Genomic DNA, 16057 nt, shown 5'->3' with positions numbered 1-16057 from the left:
CAGGTTCAGCTCTGTTTCTTTACGTAAGCACTTTCATTGCTTCTCATATCCACTCCAAAACATTCCGTTTCCGACTCATGTCCAAAAACCTGAGCTGACATGACAGCAAATCGAAGATGGTGCCTATCAAGCCCCTATTCTCAGTGTCACAAAAAAACATCAATCTGATCCAGTTGAAAACAGGACAAAGTGTGCACACTGAGAATTCCACCTCAATCAAAAAGACATCAGCGTCCCTTGGAGCATTGCTTGAAATAATCTTGAAATAAAACTAAAAGATTTAAGTTCTCTTCATGATGTTTAATAGCACCATGGACCTTTTCATTTCCCCTCTGAACCTCATCACCCCAAATGAACCTTTCAGATTTGACCAGATGGTTCACTTTTCCCCTACCTTTTAGCACCACTCAGCTTGAAGTCCAGAGCAGTGGTTGAAACGGGAAACCGTAGAAAAAGATCCCTACAGATTTATCTCTTTAAAAAACCTTGCATGATGTTTGCTTTCTAGCACAACAAACACATTTTCCCATACTAATGAGACACAACCAATTTCACAATAACTCCACTTTACACCCCATGAACAACCTTGCTTCTCTCACACAACAATCCAACAAATTAGCCCTGTGCGCTGTTACATCAAGGAACTTACCACAGGCAAACAAAAAGCAACGTGTAGTAAAGGCAAACCTCAAGAAGCACAGCCAATCCAAAACTAAGGAAATTCTGATTATTGAAGCTGTTAATTTCCTGAAAGCCTTGTAAGTTCTTTACAAAACTCTTAGACATGGCAACAGTCCCACCAATAATTGCCGAATGCCGAGCTTAATGCCAATGAAGACCGCATTGCCAATTTTTTTCCACAGAGAAAATACAAATAGTTAACAAACAGCTCCAAAACAACTCCAACATTACCTCTCAAGTACTAAAAAAACATTCTGATGCAGTCATCTTTAAAACAACTACACACAAGAAGTAATCCAAATCATAATGTGAGCCAGTCCCTCAGTATGTATGTGTGTGTGTGTGTGTGTGTGTGTGTAATCCATTACCTATAAATCTAGCACAAACCTATGGCCACAACATAACTTTACTAATTCTTAAAAATTATTACCTCAGTAGAGACATCTTCCCTTTCTCTAAAATAAAATCTAACCAGTTCACTCCAATACAAAAAAATGCTTTTCTTGCAAATATTGGTTAAACATTTTTAATTCAACTTCTGGATCACATAATAATGACTTAATGACCATCTTTTAATCTTGATTCTGCTGAAAGGCGGCAGCCTGATGCCAACAGTGCATATACTACTGAACATTCTCAGTAATGGACATGTTAGTGTTGCTTGAACAATCAGTGGCATTCAACACAGTCAACCATAAAATGAAACTTCAGATCCTCTTATCCAGGATGGCGACAGAGGGCAAATGTGTAAATAGATTAAAGTCTTTCAAAATCCCAATTCGAAAAAGTCCTACATGGAGCTGTAATTCACAATCCTTAGAGAGAATTAAATCACAATTAACCGGTACGCAGATGATGCTGTACCTCAGAATCTATTCCTTCTAAAAACCTTCCTGATAAAATGAATAAACTAGGTCTTTGTCCTTTAAATTGAACACAGAATGTATTTCACTTTACACCACTGACTGTCCATATCAGGTAGAGAAATAGTTTAACCCCCAAGTGATTTCTTCCTCTATAATTCCTTTGCCAAAGCGAAACTATGATCTCACATTTCTCCATAAGCTGCTTCCCTCCCCCACCCCATCTGCAAACAAAACTCAAGTCCTCAAATTGTTCTGTTAGACTAAAGAAAAGCAATGCATGCATTGGTGATTTCTCTATTTAAAATAAGAAATGCATTGCTATCTAGCTTCCCTAATTCCATGTGGGCTGCCCTCAGGACCATCGTTCGTGCTGCCTCTTGACTTTAAGCCTCTAACAAGTGAAACCACATAAACTCCATTCTAAGATAACTTCCCTTGCTGCCTTTTGAGATGAGTCACTTTTAGCTCTTTTACCTTCTGTACTGTATTCATCATTAAACACCAGTTCACCCAGCTACCTGAAGAATAAGCTAGAAATTACTGCAGGTGTAGTATGAAAGGAGCAATTCATGTCTACTGGAAAATCCATGACCTGCTCCCACCTGGCTCAGGCCATAGAACTACCTACCCAAAAATACCAAACTTCATATCAAGTTAATATTCTTCTTGCAAGCCCTGACTCATCCCTTCAGAACCCACATAAAAGATTGTTGTGAGCTGATGTACTTCCTTTTCTGCCTTTCTATTTCTTTGCAAGAATATTCCTGCCTTTGCAATTATTACTTGTAAAGTGATCTACCTCCCTTGTGAATAGATCTGAGATGTATATAAATTCCTATCAGACCCTGAGTGAAACCCTCTGCTGTCAGCCAACCCCTCAATTTAGACTTGCACCGAAACTGCCATGGGTGACCAACTCTGCTGTAGTTTGCTGTATAATTGAGACTCTTACAGAGTCTTTTATTTCCCCTTCAACAATGATGCTTATTGTAGCCTTTGTTGGTATGGCAATTATCATCCTGCTTGAGATTGTGTTTGTGTTTTAAATAATTTTGAAGTAACACTCTCCGCTGCATATCTAGATTGTCCCAATTTGTAAATTGACCAGGATTAACATCTATGAAAGATAGAAGTGTGCCCAAAACAAAGTGATAGTGTGCAACATAGGAAAGACAAGATGAAGCTATTTATTAACCCTGTGATGATGAAACCAAATAATTTTAGCCTCTTCACATGTACACCTGGCAATAGACAACTGTGAAAATACGAATTTGTTGTTGCTGTTTATTTACGGATTCTGTCTCCATTGTAGGTGCATCAAGCCAAATGACAAAAAAGCTGCCCATATCTTCACTGATGCTTTAGTCCGGCATCAAGTTCGGTACCTTGGTCTGCTGGAGAACGTACGTGTTAGGAGGGCAGGTTATGCTTTCCGACAGCCTTATGAACCCTGCCTGGAAAGGTACAAGATGCTCTGCAAGCAGACCTGGCCTCATTGGAGGGGCCCTGCCAGGTAAATTGTTTTTTTGTTTTTTGGTGGGAATGGATGGTTTTGTCACCAATTTTCTTTTTCATTTATCATACACAATCAAATACATTTTTTTTTTTTTAATAACACACTGCCAGTAGGTGTGAGCAAAGCATGTTTTATTCATAGGAACTGCACAGTGTATGCTATAGAAACAATGTAGTTGCATCCTGTTCCTTAGTTTCTTTCCCAAGGAATAGATTTTCTCTTCAGCCGGAAAGAGTGTTCTGCGGTACCAACTTCTCTAAGTAGATACATTTATCTTTAACTGAGAATAAGGAGTTGAGAGAGATCCTAGGCAGAGCCTGCCTTCAGCACCAGGTTGGTTCCCTGGATGAAGTGACCAGTGTGTGCTGCGGTCTGAATACAATTTGTTCTTGGGATTGTAGGGTCTGAGCAAGAGATATTGGCTGTTTACTGTGCCACTGAACACCACAGACCAGTAGTAGGCAACAAAAGAACCCTGGTGATGTCTCTCTACACTGTACCTGACCAACATTATTTTCCTTTAGTATGCATTAAGTGTAGGTTCTTTATTAGTGAAATATTAGGATCACCAGAATCGCTTTGGTAAGTTATATGTTTCTTTGTAACAATCTTCATTTTTTGCTGAACCTCTGCACATTTTCCTGGGCCTCATGCATTTGAACAGCTTGATACTTCACTGTTTTGGGAAGCATCTTATGCTGGCAAAATGGATCAATGAGTTATGTGATTGCTGCTAATATTCTTGTGGAAACTGTAGGTTATGAGTTATAGTATCTTAAGAACAATACAAACGCAAGACATTGTTCTTCCTAAGGCTTAGCCTTCTGAATAATACTCTTTGTATGAAACACGTCAGTTGTTAAGACACTGGGCTGTACTTGAACATTCAATCACCAACCTACTGTAGTGAGTAAATGGCTATTTGTGACTACATGAACCTGCATGCATTGAGGGGACGGAGACCATCTTGTTGGAACAAGTGGTGCAGCTCCTCCTTTTATCGCATGAGTTAATTCTTTCTTTTTGGCTCAGACTAAATGCTCTCTATATTTTCTATGCAATCAAAAGATGTGTGCTGCAGGATTTAGCAGATTAGGTATTAAGATGTGTGTAAAGAAATGGCTCCCTGTTGCAGTTACCCCCCACTTTTTGCCTGATACTGATGCTGACTTGACTGAGAAGTGTGCTGGGACCCTGCTAACCAGGCCCCAGCACCAGTGTTCTTTCACTTAAAATGTACTTTTGATTCCACAATTGGCACACCCTGGCATCCAGGTAAGTCCCTTGTAACTGGTACCCCTGGTACCAAGGGCCCTGATGCCAGGTAAGGTCTCTAAGGGCTGCAGCATATCTTATGCCACCCTGGGTACCCCTCACTCAGCACAGACACACTGCTTGCCAGCTTGTGTGTGCTGATGAGAACAAAAGGCGTAAGTCGACATGGCACTCCCCTCAGGGTGCCATGCCAACCTCACACTGCCTATGCAGTATAGATAAGTCACCCCTCTAGTAGGCCTTACAGCCCTAATGCAGGGTGCACTATACCATAGGTGAGGGCACCAGTGCATGAGCACTATTCCCCTACAGTGTCTAAGCAAAACCTTAGACATTGTAAGTGCAGGGTAGCCATAAGAGTATATGGTCTGGGAGTCTGTCAAAAACGAACTCCACAGCTCCATAATGGCTACACTGAATACTGGGAAGTTTGGTATCAAACTTCTCAGAATAATAAACCCACACTGAGGCCAGTGTTGGATTTATTAAAAAATGCACACAGAGGGCATCTTAGAGATACCCCCTGTATTTTACCCAATTGTTCAGTGCAGGACTGACTGGTCTCTGCCAGCCTGCTGCTGAGAGACGAGTTTCTGACCCCATGTGGTGAGAGCCTTTGTGCTCTCTGAGGACAGAAACAAAGCCTGCTCTGGGTGGAGGTGCTTCACACCTCCCCCCTGCAGGAACTGTAACACCTAGCAGTGAGCTTCAAAGGCTCAAGCTTCGTGTTACAATGCCCCAGGGCACTCCAGCTAGTGGAGATGCCCGCCCCCTGGACACAGCCCCCACTTTTGGCGGCAAGTCCAGGAGAGATAATGAGAAAAACAAGGAGGAGTCACTGGCCAGTCAGGACAGCCCCTAAGGTGTCCTGAGCTGAGGTGACTTCGACTTTTAGAAATCCTCCATCTTGCAGATGGAGGATTCCCCCAATAGGAATAGGGATGTGGCCCCCTCCCCTCAGGGAGGAGGCACAAAGAGGGTGTAGCCACCCTAAAGGACAGTAGCCATTGGCTACTGCCCTCCCAGACCTAAACACGCCCTTAAATTTAGTATTTAAGGGCTCCCCTGAACCTAAGAATTTAGATTCCTGCAACTAACAAGAAGAAGAGGACTGCTGAGCTGAAAGACCCCTGCAGAGGAAGAAAAGAAGACACCAACTGCTTTGGCCCCAGACTTACCGGCCTGTCTCCTGCCTTCCAAAGAAACCTGCTCCAGCGACGCTTTCCAAGGGACCAGCGACCTCTGAATCCTCAGAGGACTGCCCTGCTTCAAGAAAGACAAGAAACTCCTGAGGACAGCGGCACTGCTCCAAAAGAACTGCAACTTTGTTTCAAAGGAGCAGATTTAAAGACCCCTGCAACTCCCCGCAAGAAGCGTGAGACTTGCAACACTGCACCCGGCGACCCTGACTCGACTGGTGGAGAACCAACACCTCAGGGAGGACCCTCCGGCGACTCCGAGTCTGTGAGTAACCAAAGTTGTCCCCCCTGAGCCCCCACAGAGACGCCTGCAGAGGGAATCCCGAGGCTCCCCCTGACCGCGACTGCCTGAACCTAAAGTGCCGACGGATGGAAAAGACCCTGCACCCGCAGCCCCCAGCACCTGAAGGAACGGAACTTCTGTGCAGGAGTGACCCCCAGGAGGCCCTCTCCCTTGCCCAGGTGGTGGCTACCCCGAGGAGCCCCCCCCCCCCCTTGCCTGCCTGCACCGCTGAAGAGACCCCTTGGTCTCTCATTGAAAACCATTGAAAACCCGACGCGTGTTTGCACACTGCACCCGGCCGCCCCCGCGCTGCTGAGGGTGTACTTTTTGTGCTGACTTGTGTCCCCCCCGGTGCCCTACAAAACCCCCCTGGTCTGCCCTCCGAAGACGCGGGTACTTACCTGCTGGCAGACTGGAACCGGGGCACCCCCTTCTCTCCATTGAAACCTATGTGTTTTGGGCACCTCTTTGACCTCTGCACCTGACTGGCCCTGAGCTGCTGGTGTGGTAACTTTGGGGTTGCTCTGAACCCCCAACGGTGGGCTACCTTGGACCCAGAACTGAAACCTGTAAGTGACTAACTTACCTGTGAAACCTAACAATACTTTACCTCCCCCAGGAACTGTGAAAATTGCACTGTGTCCACTTTTAAAACAGCTTATTGTTTTATGTAAAAAGTATATATGCTACTGTAATTATTCAAAGTTCCTAAAGTACTTACCTGCAATACCTTTCAAATGAGATATTACATGTAGAATTTGAACCTGTGGTTCTTAAAATAAACTAAGAAAAGATATTTTTTCTATGACAAAACCTATTGGCTGGATTTGTCTCTGAGTGTGTGTTCCTCATTTATTGCCTGTGTGTATGTACAACAAATGCTTAACACTACTCCTTGGATAAGCCTACTGCTCGACCACACTACCACAAAATAGAGCATTAGTATTATCTCTTTTTGCCACTATCTTACCTCTAAGGGGAACCATGCTCAAACTAGTCCACTTTGTGTGCGCTTGGGCTTGCTCTGCTGATGACCATGTGGCACCTGCTCTGTTTTTATCAAAGGTTGTGTAAACACCTTAACTGTACACAAGTCAAAATAGCATTCCCAAAGAGTGTTTGTATTTGTCTTCAGACATTTGCGCCAATGTACAGTCGTCGGAGGCCTGTGAATTTCCAGCTAGGATCAAAGAAATAACCAAACAAATAATAGTCCTGAGCCTGTTGACTGCATGTTTAGGCAGTTCATTAGACTAGCCGGCCGAACAATCTCTTTTTGGGAAAAAAAAATAGTCCGAACTGTTTGTGTGCCACTGGGCTTACAAAAGAATAGTGGAGTTTTCTCGCTTCAAATAGAGAGTTTGTTTTCCTGACACCAATCTGTGAATGAGTCCCTTTATTTCAGTAAAGAGCAGTGTGCTCTTTCTCGGAGTATATTTTTACATTGCTCCAAATAAATGATAATGTTTCCCGATTGGAATACCTTAGAATTTAGAACTTTATTTTAGGACATTCTCTGTCCAGTCTTTAATTTATTGCATGGCTTTTGTAGTTTCATGTGAGCTACTTACTTAGCTCCCCCTGTGGTATCAAAATAGGACCTGCCGCAAATACCACTTTACACCGTGTGTGGGAGCTGTTTTTTGAGCAGCAAGGATATTTCTCCAAAACAGCCGCAGTATATGTACAAAATAGCTAGACGTACCCATCTGCTGACATTTCAGGAGCAGTAATAACATGTTCCATGAATCTTTCATTTATTCAGTAGCAATATATAGGTCATAGACAGAATGAAGGATTACCACACAAGCTTACATTTCTTTCCACTTTTTAGTTCTGTTTCTTGCCCGTTTAGATGGTAAACTAGGTCCCGAGGTCCTGTTCGAAAACTCACTTTGTAGAACAAAGTTTGGGTAGTGTACATATTTACATTAAATATGGCCTTATGTAGTTTGGAGAAGATTGTTAGTCGGTGACTCTGAACAGTCAGTTGAGGGCAATGAACATTACAAATTTGTTCTATGAATTAACCCCTTCACTGCCAGGCTTTTTACCCCCTCAGGTGGCAAGCTTTTCTTTGGGCTATTTGAGGCAGTTCGCGCTTAGGTCCTCATAACCTTTTGTCCACATAAGCTACCCACGCCAAATTTAAATCCTTTTTCCTCCAAAATCCTAGGGTATCTAGAGGTACTCAGAGTTTGTGCCTTCCCCTGGAGGAGACCAAGAAATTAGCCAAAATACAGCTAAAAGTTAGTTTAAAAAAAAAAAAAAAAGGAAAAAAACGGCTACAGAAGAAAGCTTGTGTTTTTTTTTTCTTTTCCCCCTGAAAATGACATCAACAAAGGGTTTTCAGCCCTAAAATTGCCTAAGGGGTCGCTCCCCTTTCGTGAACATGTCATAAAAAATCCCTGGTGTCTAGTGGAGGGGGCGAGGGGGAGTGGTGGAAGGGGAAGCAATTCACCTTCCATCCCTGCCCAGGGGAGGGGTGGGAGGCCCATGGAGGGAGGGCCAGCGCTCCTCCCCCCGCCCCCCCCCCACCCCGTGGGCCGGGTGCAGGACAAGCTGGTCTTGTCCTCAGCACATGGCAACCATGGCCGAGGGCGAGACCAGCTCGTCCAGGGTACCCGAGGGGGTTAAGGGGATTTAGGCTTTTTATTTTTTTTTAAATACAAAGTTCTGCTTATATCTTGTTTGTTTGTGATATGGTCGAATGTATTGATGTATCTGCTATGCAGAGATCTTTTCCAAAGTTTGATTTGGTTTAGTTTTGCTTTGCACACTGAACTTTGGAAATACTCCTTGATTGCCTCTACACCAATGTAGTTCCAGTTGTTTGGAAAATGTTACAATTCAAAGTTTTCAATTTACTAATGTGGTGCTAGATATGTTGTCTAGCAGGAGTCTAAATGCTGTGAAGTGCTGAAAGGGAGGAGAGACGTTGCCTGACAGAGCTTGTTCTGTGTATAAGGCGAAAGCTATAGCCAGACTTCAATGTTCAGTCAGCGGTAATAATGAACTTCTGTTATATTTGTGGTTTTGACAGAGTTTATGCAGATGCGGGTGGGTAGCTTCCCTGTTTGAGAAACCAGGGAAAGGCTCTACAAGGGCGTCTCATATGAATGTGTTCAGCTCTGATGACATGCTGTGTATTTTGCTGCTTATCAATCGAAGTACAGGAAGAGAATTGTTTGTTACTGTAGGACTACAGGGTTTTTTGCATTTTGAATGGGCTTGGGCCCTTTCTTGTGGGCTGGATGGACACTTTCCTTGCTGTTTGAAGCTTTTGTGCGAGGTGGTTCTTTCCTAATGACAATGAGAGTTGGGATACAGTTAGAGGTTGAGAGACCGAGATTTATGTTCTTGGGGCTCAGCATCACAAGCACATGTTTTCTTGAAAATAGGATTTTCCAGGCCAAGCTCCATTTTCCTTCACATGGCTCGGGAGCTGCCAAGATTAAGTTTGACAGCCGTTTATCGGGAGGGATTTGTGGTGTAGAGCTTTTGTTAGTTGGTCTCTCTTCAGTATGCAACATGTGTATGCCACTGGAGTTAGAACAGGCTAAGAGTGACGTTCGTTTTTTCTGGTGCATGCAATGAGATGGGTTGCTGCATGTACTTTACAAAATTATGCCCGACCAATATTTTGGGATGCCAGTCAACTGGCCATTGTCCATTAATGCTTAGTTTGTCAACAACAGCTTCCAGGTATGCCTTTGTATCATGCTCTTTGCTTTCAGAAAATGCAATTGGTGTTGCTTTTCCACATTCTTCATGTGAAGATCAAGTTGGAGTTTGTATGATCTGAAATAGTTTGTGACTGGATTCATCTCTGTTAAAGCTCTGAGTATCATCAAGCATGTTGTAGGGTGGCAGAGTTGGAAGTACAGCAGGACCTTGTGATCCCTAAACAGTTCTTTTTCAGTGGTGACACGGGAATATAGGTCCAGTGATGGTTGAAAATTGAGATCTACTGTCAGCTAAAATGTTTTTTAATGGCAGTGAGGCTATGTGGCCAGGCTTTCTGGGAAAGCACTGTGATTCTGTCAGTCATTTGACTTTGTGTTAGTGGGGCTGTAGCTCCTGGAAAGACTCCTTACCTAAAGTACTTCACACCAAATTCCTCTAATAGCTGCTATTTTGAATGAGCTCACTGTTTCCTTAAGGGTGTAAAATGATAGTGTGCTGAAGTCCTATCAGGGGATCTTTGTTTTATTCTTAGGAACATTTGCAGCAGCTTGATAGAGATCATTTCTAGCTCACTTTGTGTGTTTTATTTTCTGTAAAGGATTGTACAAACTGCAGACGCCTTTCCAGGATTTGGGTGATCGCTGTTGGTGATGTGCAGTAGAAGGCCTAACTCATAATGTTCAGAATGTTCTTGGACTAGTTCTATTAGAAAGAAGTTGGACTGCAGATGAAGGGAGATGTGGCTTAATTTTTTACCTGAGAAGCCTCCAATTTGGGTTCCAGACTCAGATGTTAATTCTAGTTTCTTCTCTTTTACTGTAATAAAAACATGTTGCACAATCTCCCTGTGCATTATGAGTGTTGTGATTCCTGTAATGTTCCAAAGGTGAAAAAGTAGAACTGCTTTTTTCTATCACCTCCTGTGTGAAGCCTTTGTTTCTGGGTTATGTAGCAGTCTGTAGTTATTAACTAAGACTTTGTGTAAATTTGGCTCTCTGGAACTGTTGTGCTTCATTTGATAGCCATATCATTCACCTTATATTCTTGGCTTTTCAAGGATAGCTCGTTAGAACAGTCATTGCTGCAGAACTTGTAGCAGGTTTGGAATGTAGGTAGGAGTTTGATACAGCAACCACACTTAATAAACTTTTCATAATATTTCAAATGATATCTTTAGCTAAGGGTAGTTCAGGTAGGACATTAAAACATTCACAGTGTCCTTTCTGTATTTGAGCCAGAGAGATGCCATCCAAAAACTTATATTTATTTGATATTGTACCTCTGTAAGAATAGCATAGCAGTCTTTGGACTAAGGGGGTGATTCTGACCCCGGCGGTCTTAGACCGCCGGGGCCAGGGTCGGCGGGAGCACCGCCGACAGGCCGGCGGTGCCCCGCAGGGCATTCTGACCGCGGCGGTAAAGCCGCGGTCAGACCGGCAACCCTGGCGGTCTCCCGCCAGTGTACCGCTGCCCTGTTGAATCCTCCAAGGCGGCGCAGCTAGCTGCGCCGCCGAGGGGATTCCGACCCCCCCTACCGCCATCCAGTTCCCGGCGGTCCGCCCGCCGGGAACCGGATGGCGGTAGGGGGGGTCGCGGGGCCCCTGGGGGCCCCTGCAGTGCCCATGCCACTGGCATGGGCACTGCAGGGGCCCCCGTAAGAGGGCCCCTACAAGTATTTCACTGTCTGCTTGGCAGACAGTGAAATACGCGACGGGTGCAAATGCACCCGTCGCACCTTCCCACTCCGCCGGCTCGATTACGAGCCGGCATCCTCGTGGGAAGGTCGTTTTCCCCTGGGCTGGCGGGCGGCCTTTTGGCGGCCGCCCGCCAGCCCAGGGGAAAACTTGAAATACCCGCTGCGGTCTTTTGACCGCGGCGCGGTATTTTGGGGGCGGAATTCTGGCGGGCGGCCTCCGCCGCCCGCCAGAATCAGAATCACCCCCTAAGTTGCTAAATGGGTGGGAAATTCTACGTCCTCAGTATTCTATGGGTTGCATGTCTTCATTGTGGATTGTGTTTACTAACTCTAATTGTTAGCCAGTGAGTTACAAATATTTGGAAACTGTTTTAACTGTCATGCTTTGTCCTTGCATCCCTGGGTGCAAGAGGCTTTATATCAGATTGTTTGAGCACTGACTGCTGAAATCCTGATGAAGTGTTTGTCCACCATAAGTGAACAGGAAATCTCGCTTGTTGAGGTCACTTGGGAACCAATAGTCTGTGTCGCAGATATGACGCCCAGTTCAGATGAACCAGTCACAGCTCTACCTGGCCCCAAAAGTCCTTGTTTATGTGGGGAGTTACTAGTTCTGGGAATTAACATAAATCCAAAGCTTATGCCCATGTGTCTGAAGGACAGGTTACAGTTGTAAATATTTGGGCATGGACTGCTTCTCATCAGCAGCTGGGGAATCACAGGCTCATGGTCAATTCCTACTGCAAAAACTGGTGTGGGAGCCGAGACCATTGGCGCCAAGCAGCAAGTTCGGCCACGGATCAGGGACTGTCAAACCAATTCTTCACAAGCTGCAAGAAGAAATCGACATCCACTAGAAACACCTTATTATTCATCCACATAAAGGCCGGATAATCACCCGCCCTCCTGGATCTGCTGCTAAACCATATAAACGGCAGCAGTCCTTAGAAGCAGCCTCGGACATGCCCGCTCCACCAAAACAGTGCAACAAAAATTTATACGTCTTTTACCTATCACTATTCCTTCACCTGTACCTGCTCTGCAACACTCAATCTCACCTCCCCCTTCTCCAGCTGAACCTATACCGTATACCTTCAGATCTAAGGGGACAGGGCCAAGGGGACACATTTGACATACCACCTTATTGGTAGAGCTGCCTCTTTTCATAAAGTAGATCTACATACTGAGCCATTAGAGAAAGGTTTCCTTTTTGAGACTGAGACTGTCCTCCACCAAGCGCACCATTCAGTACCTCCTCTGCTTAGACATGCACTGCCATATCTTCCACGACCCAGTACGAGCCAGAGTCATTACACCATGGTGGATAAAAATTAGGCTTCCCCAACTGACCCTCTCTGCATTCCTTTTCAGCTTCCACCTGACTCCCCAGAAGTAGCAACTGCTGTAAAAGGGCAAATTCTCTGAGCACTGGTGATGCCCCTCCACCAAATAAAGACAATGAAGAATAGGTGCTGCAGGCAAGAGGGCAGCTGTGCAATCGGCCAATTGTCAGTGGATTGCCAATTCCATTGGGCTGCTTTCTAAATATGACAGTGGGACGAGTTGGAGGAACTCCTACAATATCTCCCAGAGGAGCTCAAGAGAGGCCATGAGATTGTCTCTTATGGGAAGCTGATCTCAAACAGAGTTCATTAAATCTACTGAATCTGCCTTTCAATGGGGAATATCTGTTTAGACTGCAGGTTGATAGTTTATTAGAGAAGATTAAGAAGGACGCAAAAGTAATGGGTGCCCTTCAAACTCCTGCCCATTGTGGCTTGTTTCACCACTTCTTTTGTGGAAGTTCCAAAACCACCTCACCTGAAACCTCCATATCATATCGGTGTCCTTAAGCTCAAAACACTACTCCCAGAGGCTCCCACAGAGGGAATGTAAGGAAATGCCTCCTTGGCATGGTTACCCCCTGACATTTTGCCTTTGCTGATGCCAAGTTATGATTTGAAAGTGTGCTGAGGCCTGCTAACTAGGCCCCAGCACCAGTATTCTTTCCCTAAACTGTACCTTTGTCTCCACAATTGGCACACCCTGGCATCCAGGTAAGTCCCTTGTAACTGGTATCCCTGGTACCAAGGGCCCTTATGCCAGGGAAGGTCTCTAAGGGCTGCAGCATGTCTTATGCCACCCTGGGGACCCCTTACTCAGCACATGCACACTGCTTGCCAACTTGTGTGTGCTGGTGGGGAGAAAATGACTAAGTCGACATTGCACTCCCCTCAGAGTGCCATGCCAACCTCACACTGTCTATGGCATAGATAAGTCACCCCTTTAGCAGGCCTTATAGCCCTAAGGCAGGGTGGTCTATACCACAGGTGAGGGCATAGGTGCATGATCACTATGCCCGTACAGTGTCTAAGCAAAACCTTAGACATTGTAAGTGCAGGGTAGCCATAAGAGTATATGGTCTGGGAGTCGGTCATACACGAACTCCACAGCACCATAATGGCTACACAGAAAACTGTGAAGTTTGGTATCAAACTTCTCAGCACAATAAAAGCACACTGATGCCAGTGTACATTTTATTGTGAAATACACCCAGAGGGCATCTTAACGATGCCCCCTGAAAACATACCCTACTTCCAGTGTGGGCTGACTAGTTTTTACCAGCCTGCCACACACCAGACATGTTGCTGGCCACATGGGGAGAGTGCCTTTGTCACTCTGTGGCCAGGAACAAAGTCTGTACTGGGTGGAGGTGCTTCTCACCTCCCCCTGCAGGAACTGTAACACCTGGCGGTGAGCCTCAAAGGCTCACCACCTTTGTTACAGCGCCACAGGGCATCCCAGCTAGTGGAGATGCCAGCCCCTCCAGCCACTGCCCCCACTTTTGGCGGTAAGGCTGGAGGAGATAATGAGAAAAACAAGGAGTCGTCACTGGCCAGTCAGGACAACCCCTAAGGTGTCCTGAGCTGAGGTGACACTGACTTTCAGAAATCCTCCATCTTGCAGATGGAGGATTCCCCCAATAGGATTAGGGATGTGACCCCCCTCCCCACCGGGAGGAGGCACAACGAGGGTGTAGCCACCCTCGGGGCTAGTAGCCATTGGCTACTAACCTCCCAGACCTAAACACCCCCCTAAATTGAATATTTAGAGGCCCCAAGAACCAAAGAAGATGGAGGACTTCTGACCTGAAGCCCTGCAGAGAAGACAGAGACACCAACTGCTTTGGCCCCAGCCCTACCGGCCTGTCTCCCCACTTCGAGAAAAACTGCAACAGCGACGCATGCCCCAGTGTCCAGTGACCTCTGAAGCCTCAGAGGACTACCCTGCATCTTAAAGGACCAAGAAGCTCCCGAAGACCGCAGCCCTGTTCACCAAAACTGCAACTTTGCAACAAAGAAGCAACTTTTAAAGACCATACGTTTCCCGCCGGAAGCGTGAGACTTTCCACTCTGCACCCGACGTCCCCGGTTCGACCTGCGGAAAACTAACTCTACAGGGAGGACTCCCCGGCGACTGCGAGCCCGTGAGTAGCCAGAGTTGACCACCCTAAGCCCCCACAGCGACACCTGCAGAGGGAATCCAGAGGCTCCCCCTGACCGTGACTGCCTGCTTCAAGGAACCCGACGCCTGGAAAACACACTGGACCCACAGCCCCCAGGACCTGAAGGAACCGAACTCCAGTGCAGGAGCGACCCCAAGGCGGCTCTCTTCCTAGCCCAGGTGGTGGCTACCCCGATGAGCCCCCCCCCTTGCCTGCCTGCATCGCTGAAGAGACCCCCGGGTCTCCCCACTGAATCCTATTGCAAACCCGACGCCTGTTTGCACTCTGCACCCGACCGCCCCTGTGCCACTGAGGGTGTACTTTCTGTGCCTGCTGATTTCACACTCCCAATCCCACACAGTGCCCTACAAAACCCCCCCGGTCTGCCCTTCGAAGTCGCGGGTACTTACCTGCTGGCAGACTGGAACCGGGGCACCCCTATTTCCATTGAAGCCTGTGTGTTTTGGGCCCCACTTTGACCTCTGCACCTGACTGGCCCTGAGCTGCTGGTGATATACCTTTGGGGTTGCCTTGAACCCCCAACGGTGGGCTACCTTGGACCCAACTTTGAACCCTGTAAGTGCTTTACTTACCTGTGAACCTAACAAATACTTACCTCCCCCAGGAACTGTTGATTTTTCTTTTGCACTGTCCATTTTTAAAATAGCTTATTGCCAATTTTGCCAAAACTGTAAATGTTATTGTGATGATTCAAAGTTCCTAAGATACCTGAGTGAAATACCTTTCATTTTAAGTATTGTTTGTAAATCTTGAACCTGTGGTTCTTAAAATAAACTAAGAAAATATATTTTTCTATTAAAAAAACCTATTGGCCTGGAATTGTCTTTGTGTGTGTGTTCCTCATTTATTGTCTGTGTGTGTACAACAAATGCTTAACACTACCCTCTGATAAGCCTACTGCTGGACCACACTACCACAAAATAGAGCATTAGAATTCTCTTTTTGCCACTATCTTACCTCTAAGGGGAACCCTTGGACTCTGTGCATGCTATTTCTTACTTTGAAATAGTACATACAGAGCCAACTTCCTACAGGGAACAACTCAAAAGGTAGAATTTAAAGGCTGATTTCCCCCAAAGGATCTGCCACCACTTTCATTCCCCCTGATCATTTAACAATAGTTGGGGTTAATCTCTAAGGGGTTTTTCTCACTTGGCCCAAAGTCACCTCCAACCAGTGGGTATTGGCTATTATCTAACATGGTTATAGTCTGGAGATCACTTTCACACCTCCCAACATTCCGCCTTTCAAACAGACTCTTCCCACAACACCAAAAGTTACTAAAGGAAAAGGTCCAAGTGCTCATTCAAAAAGGAGCCATATATAGG

At 45.7% G+C, this 16057-nt stretch overlaps 1 protein-coding gene across 3 annotated transcripts in view; it reads left to right on the top strand.

The window, feature by feature from the left end:
• The window catches only part of MYO1B (myosin IB), a 678894-nt gene that overhangs the window by 424209 nt on the left and 238628 nt on the right, over positions 1–16057 (top strand). For all 3 annotated transcript variants that reach the window (XM_069225875.1, XM_069225874.1, XM_069225873.1), the window contains exon 18: positions 2860–3060. In XM_069225875.1, the coding sequence (XP_069081976.1) occupies positions 2860–3060 (201 nt within the window). The remainder of the gene's footprint in view (positions 1–2859; positions 3061–16057) is intronic.

The sequence above is a fragment of the Pleurodeles waltl genome, chromosome 3_1 (genome assembly GCF_031143425.1).
Source record: "Pleurodeles waltl isolate 20211129_DDA chromosome 3_1, aPleWal1.hap1.20221129, whole genome shotgun sequence".
In the NCBI taxonomy this organism is placed as follows: Eukaryota; Metazoa; Chordata; class Amphibia; order Caudata; family Salamandridae; genus Pleurodeles; species Pleurodeles waltl.
This window is presented reverse-complemented; position numbering and strand designations above follow the sequence as displayed.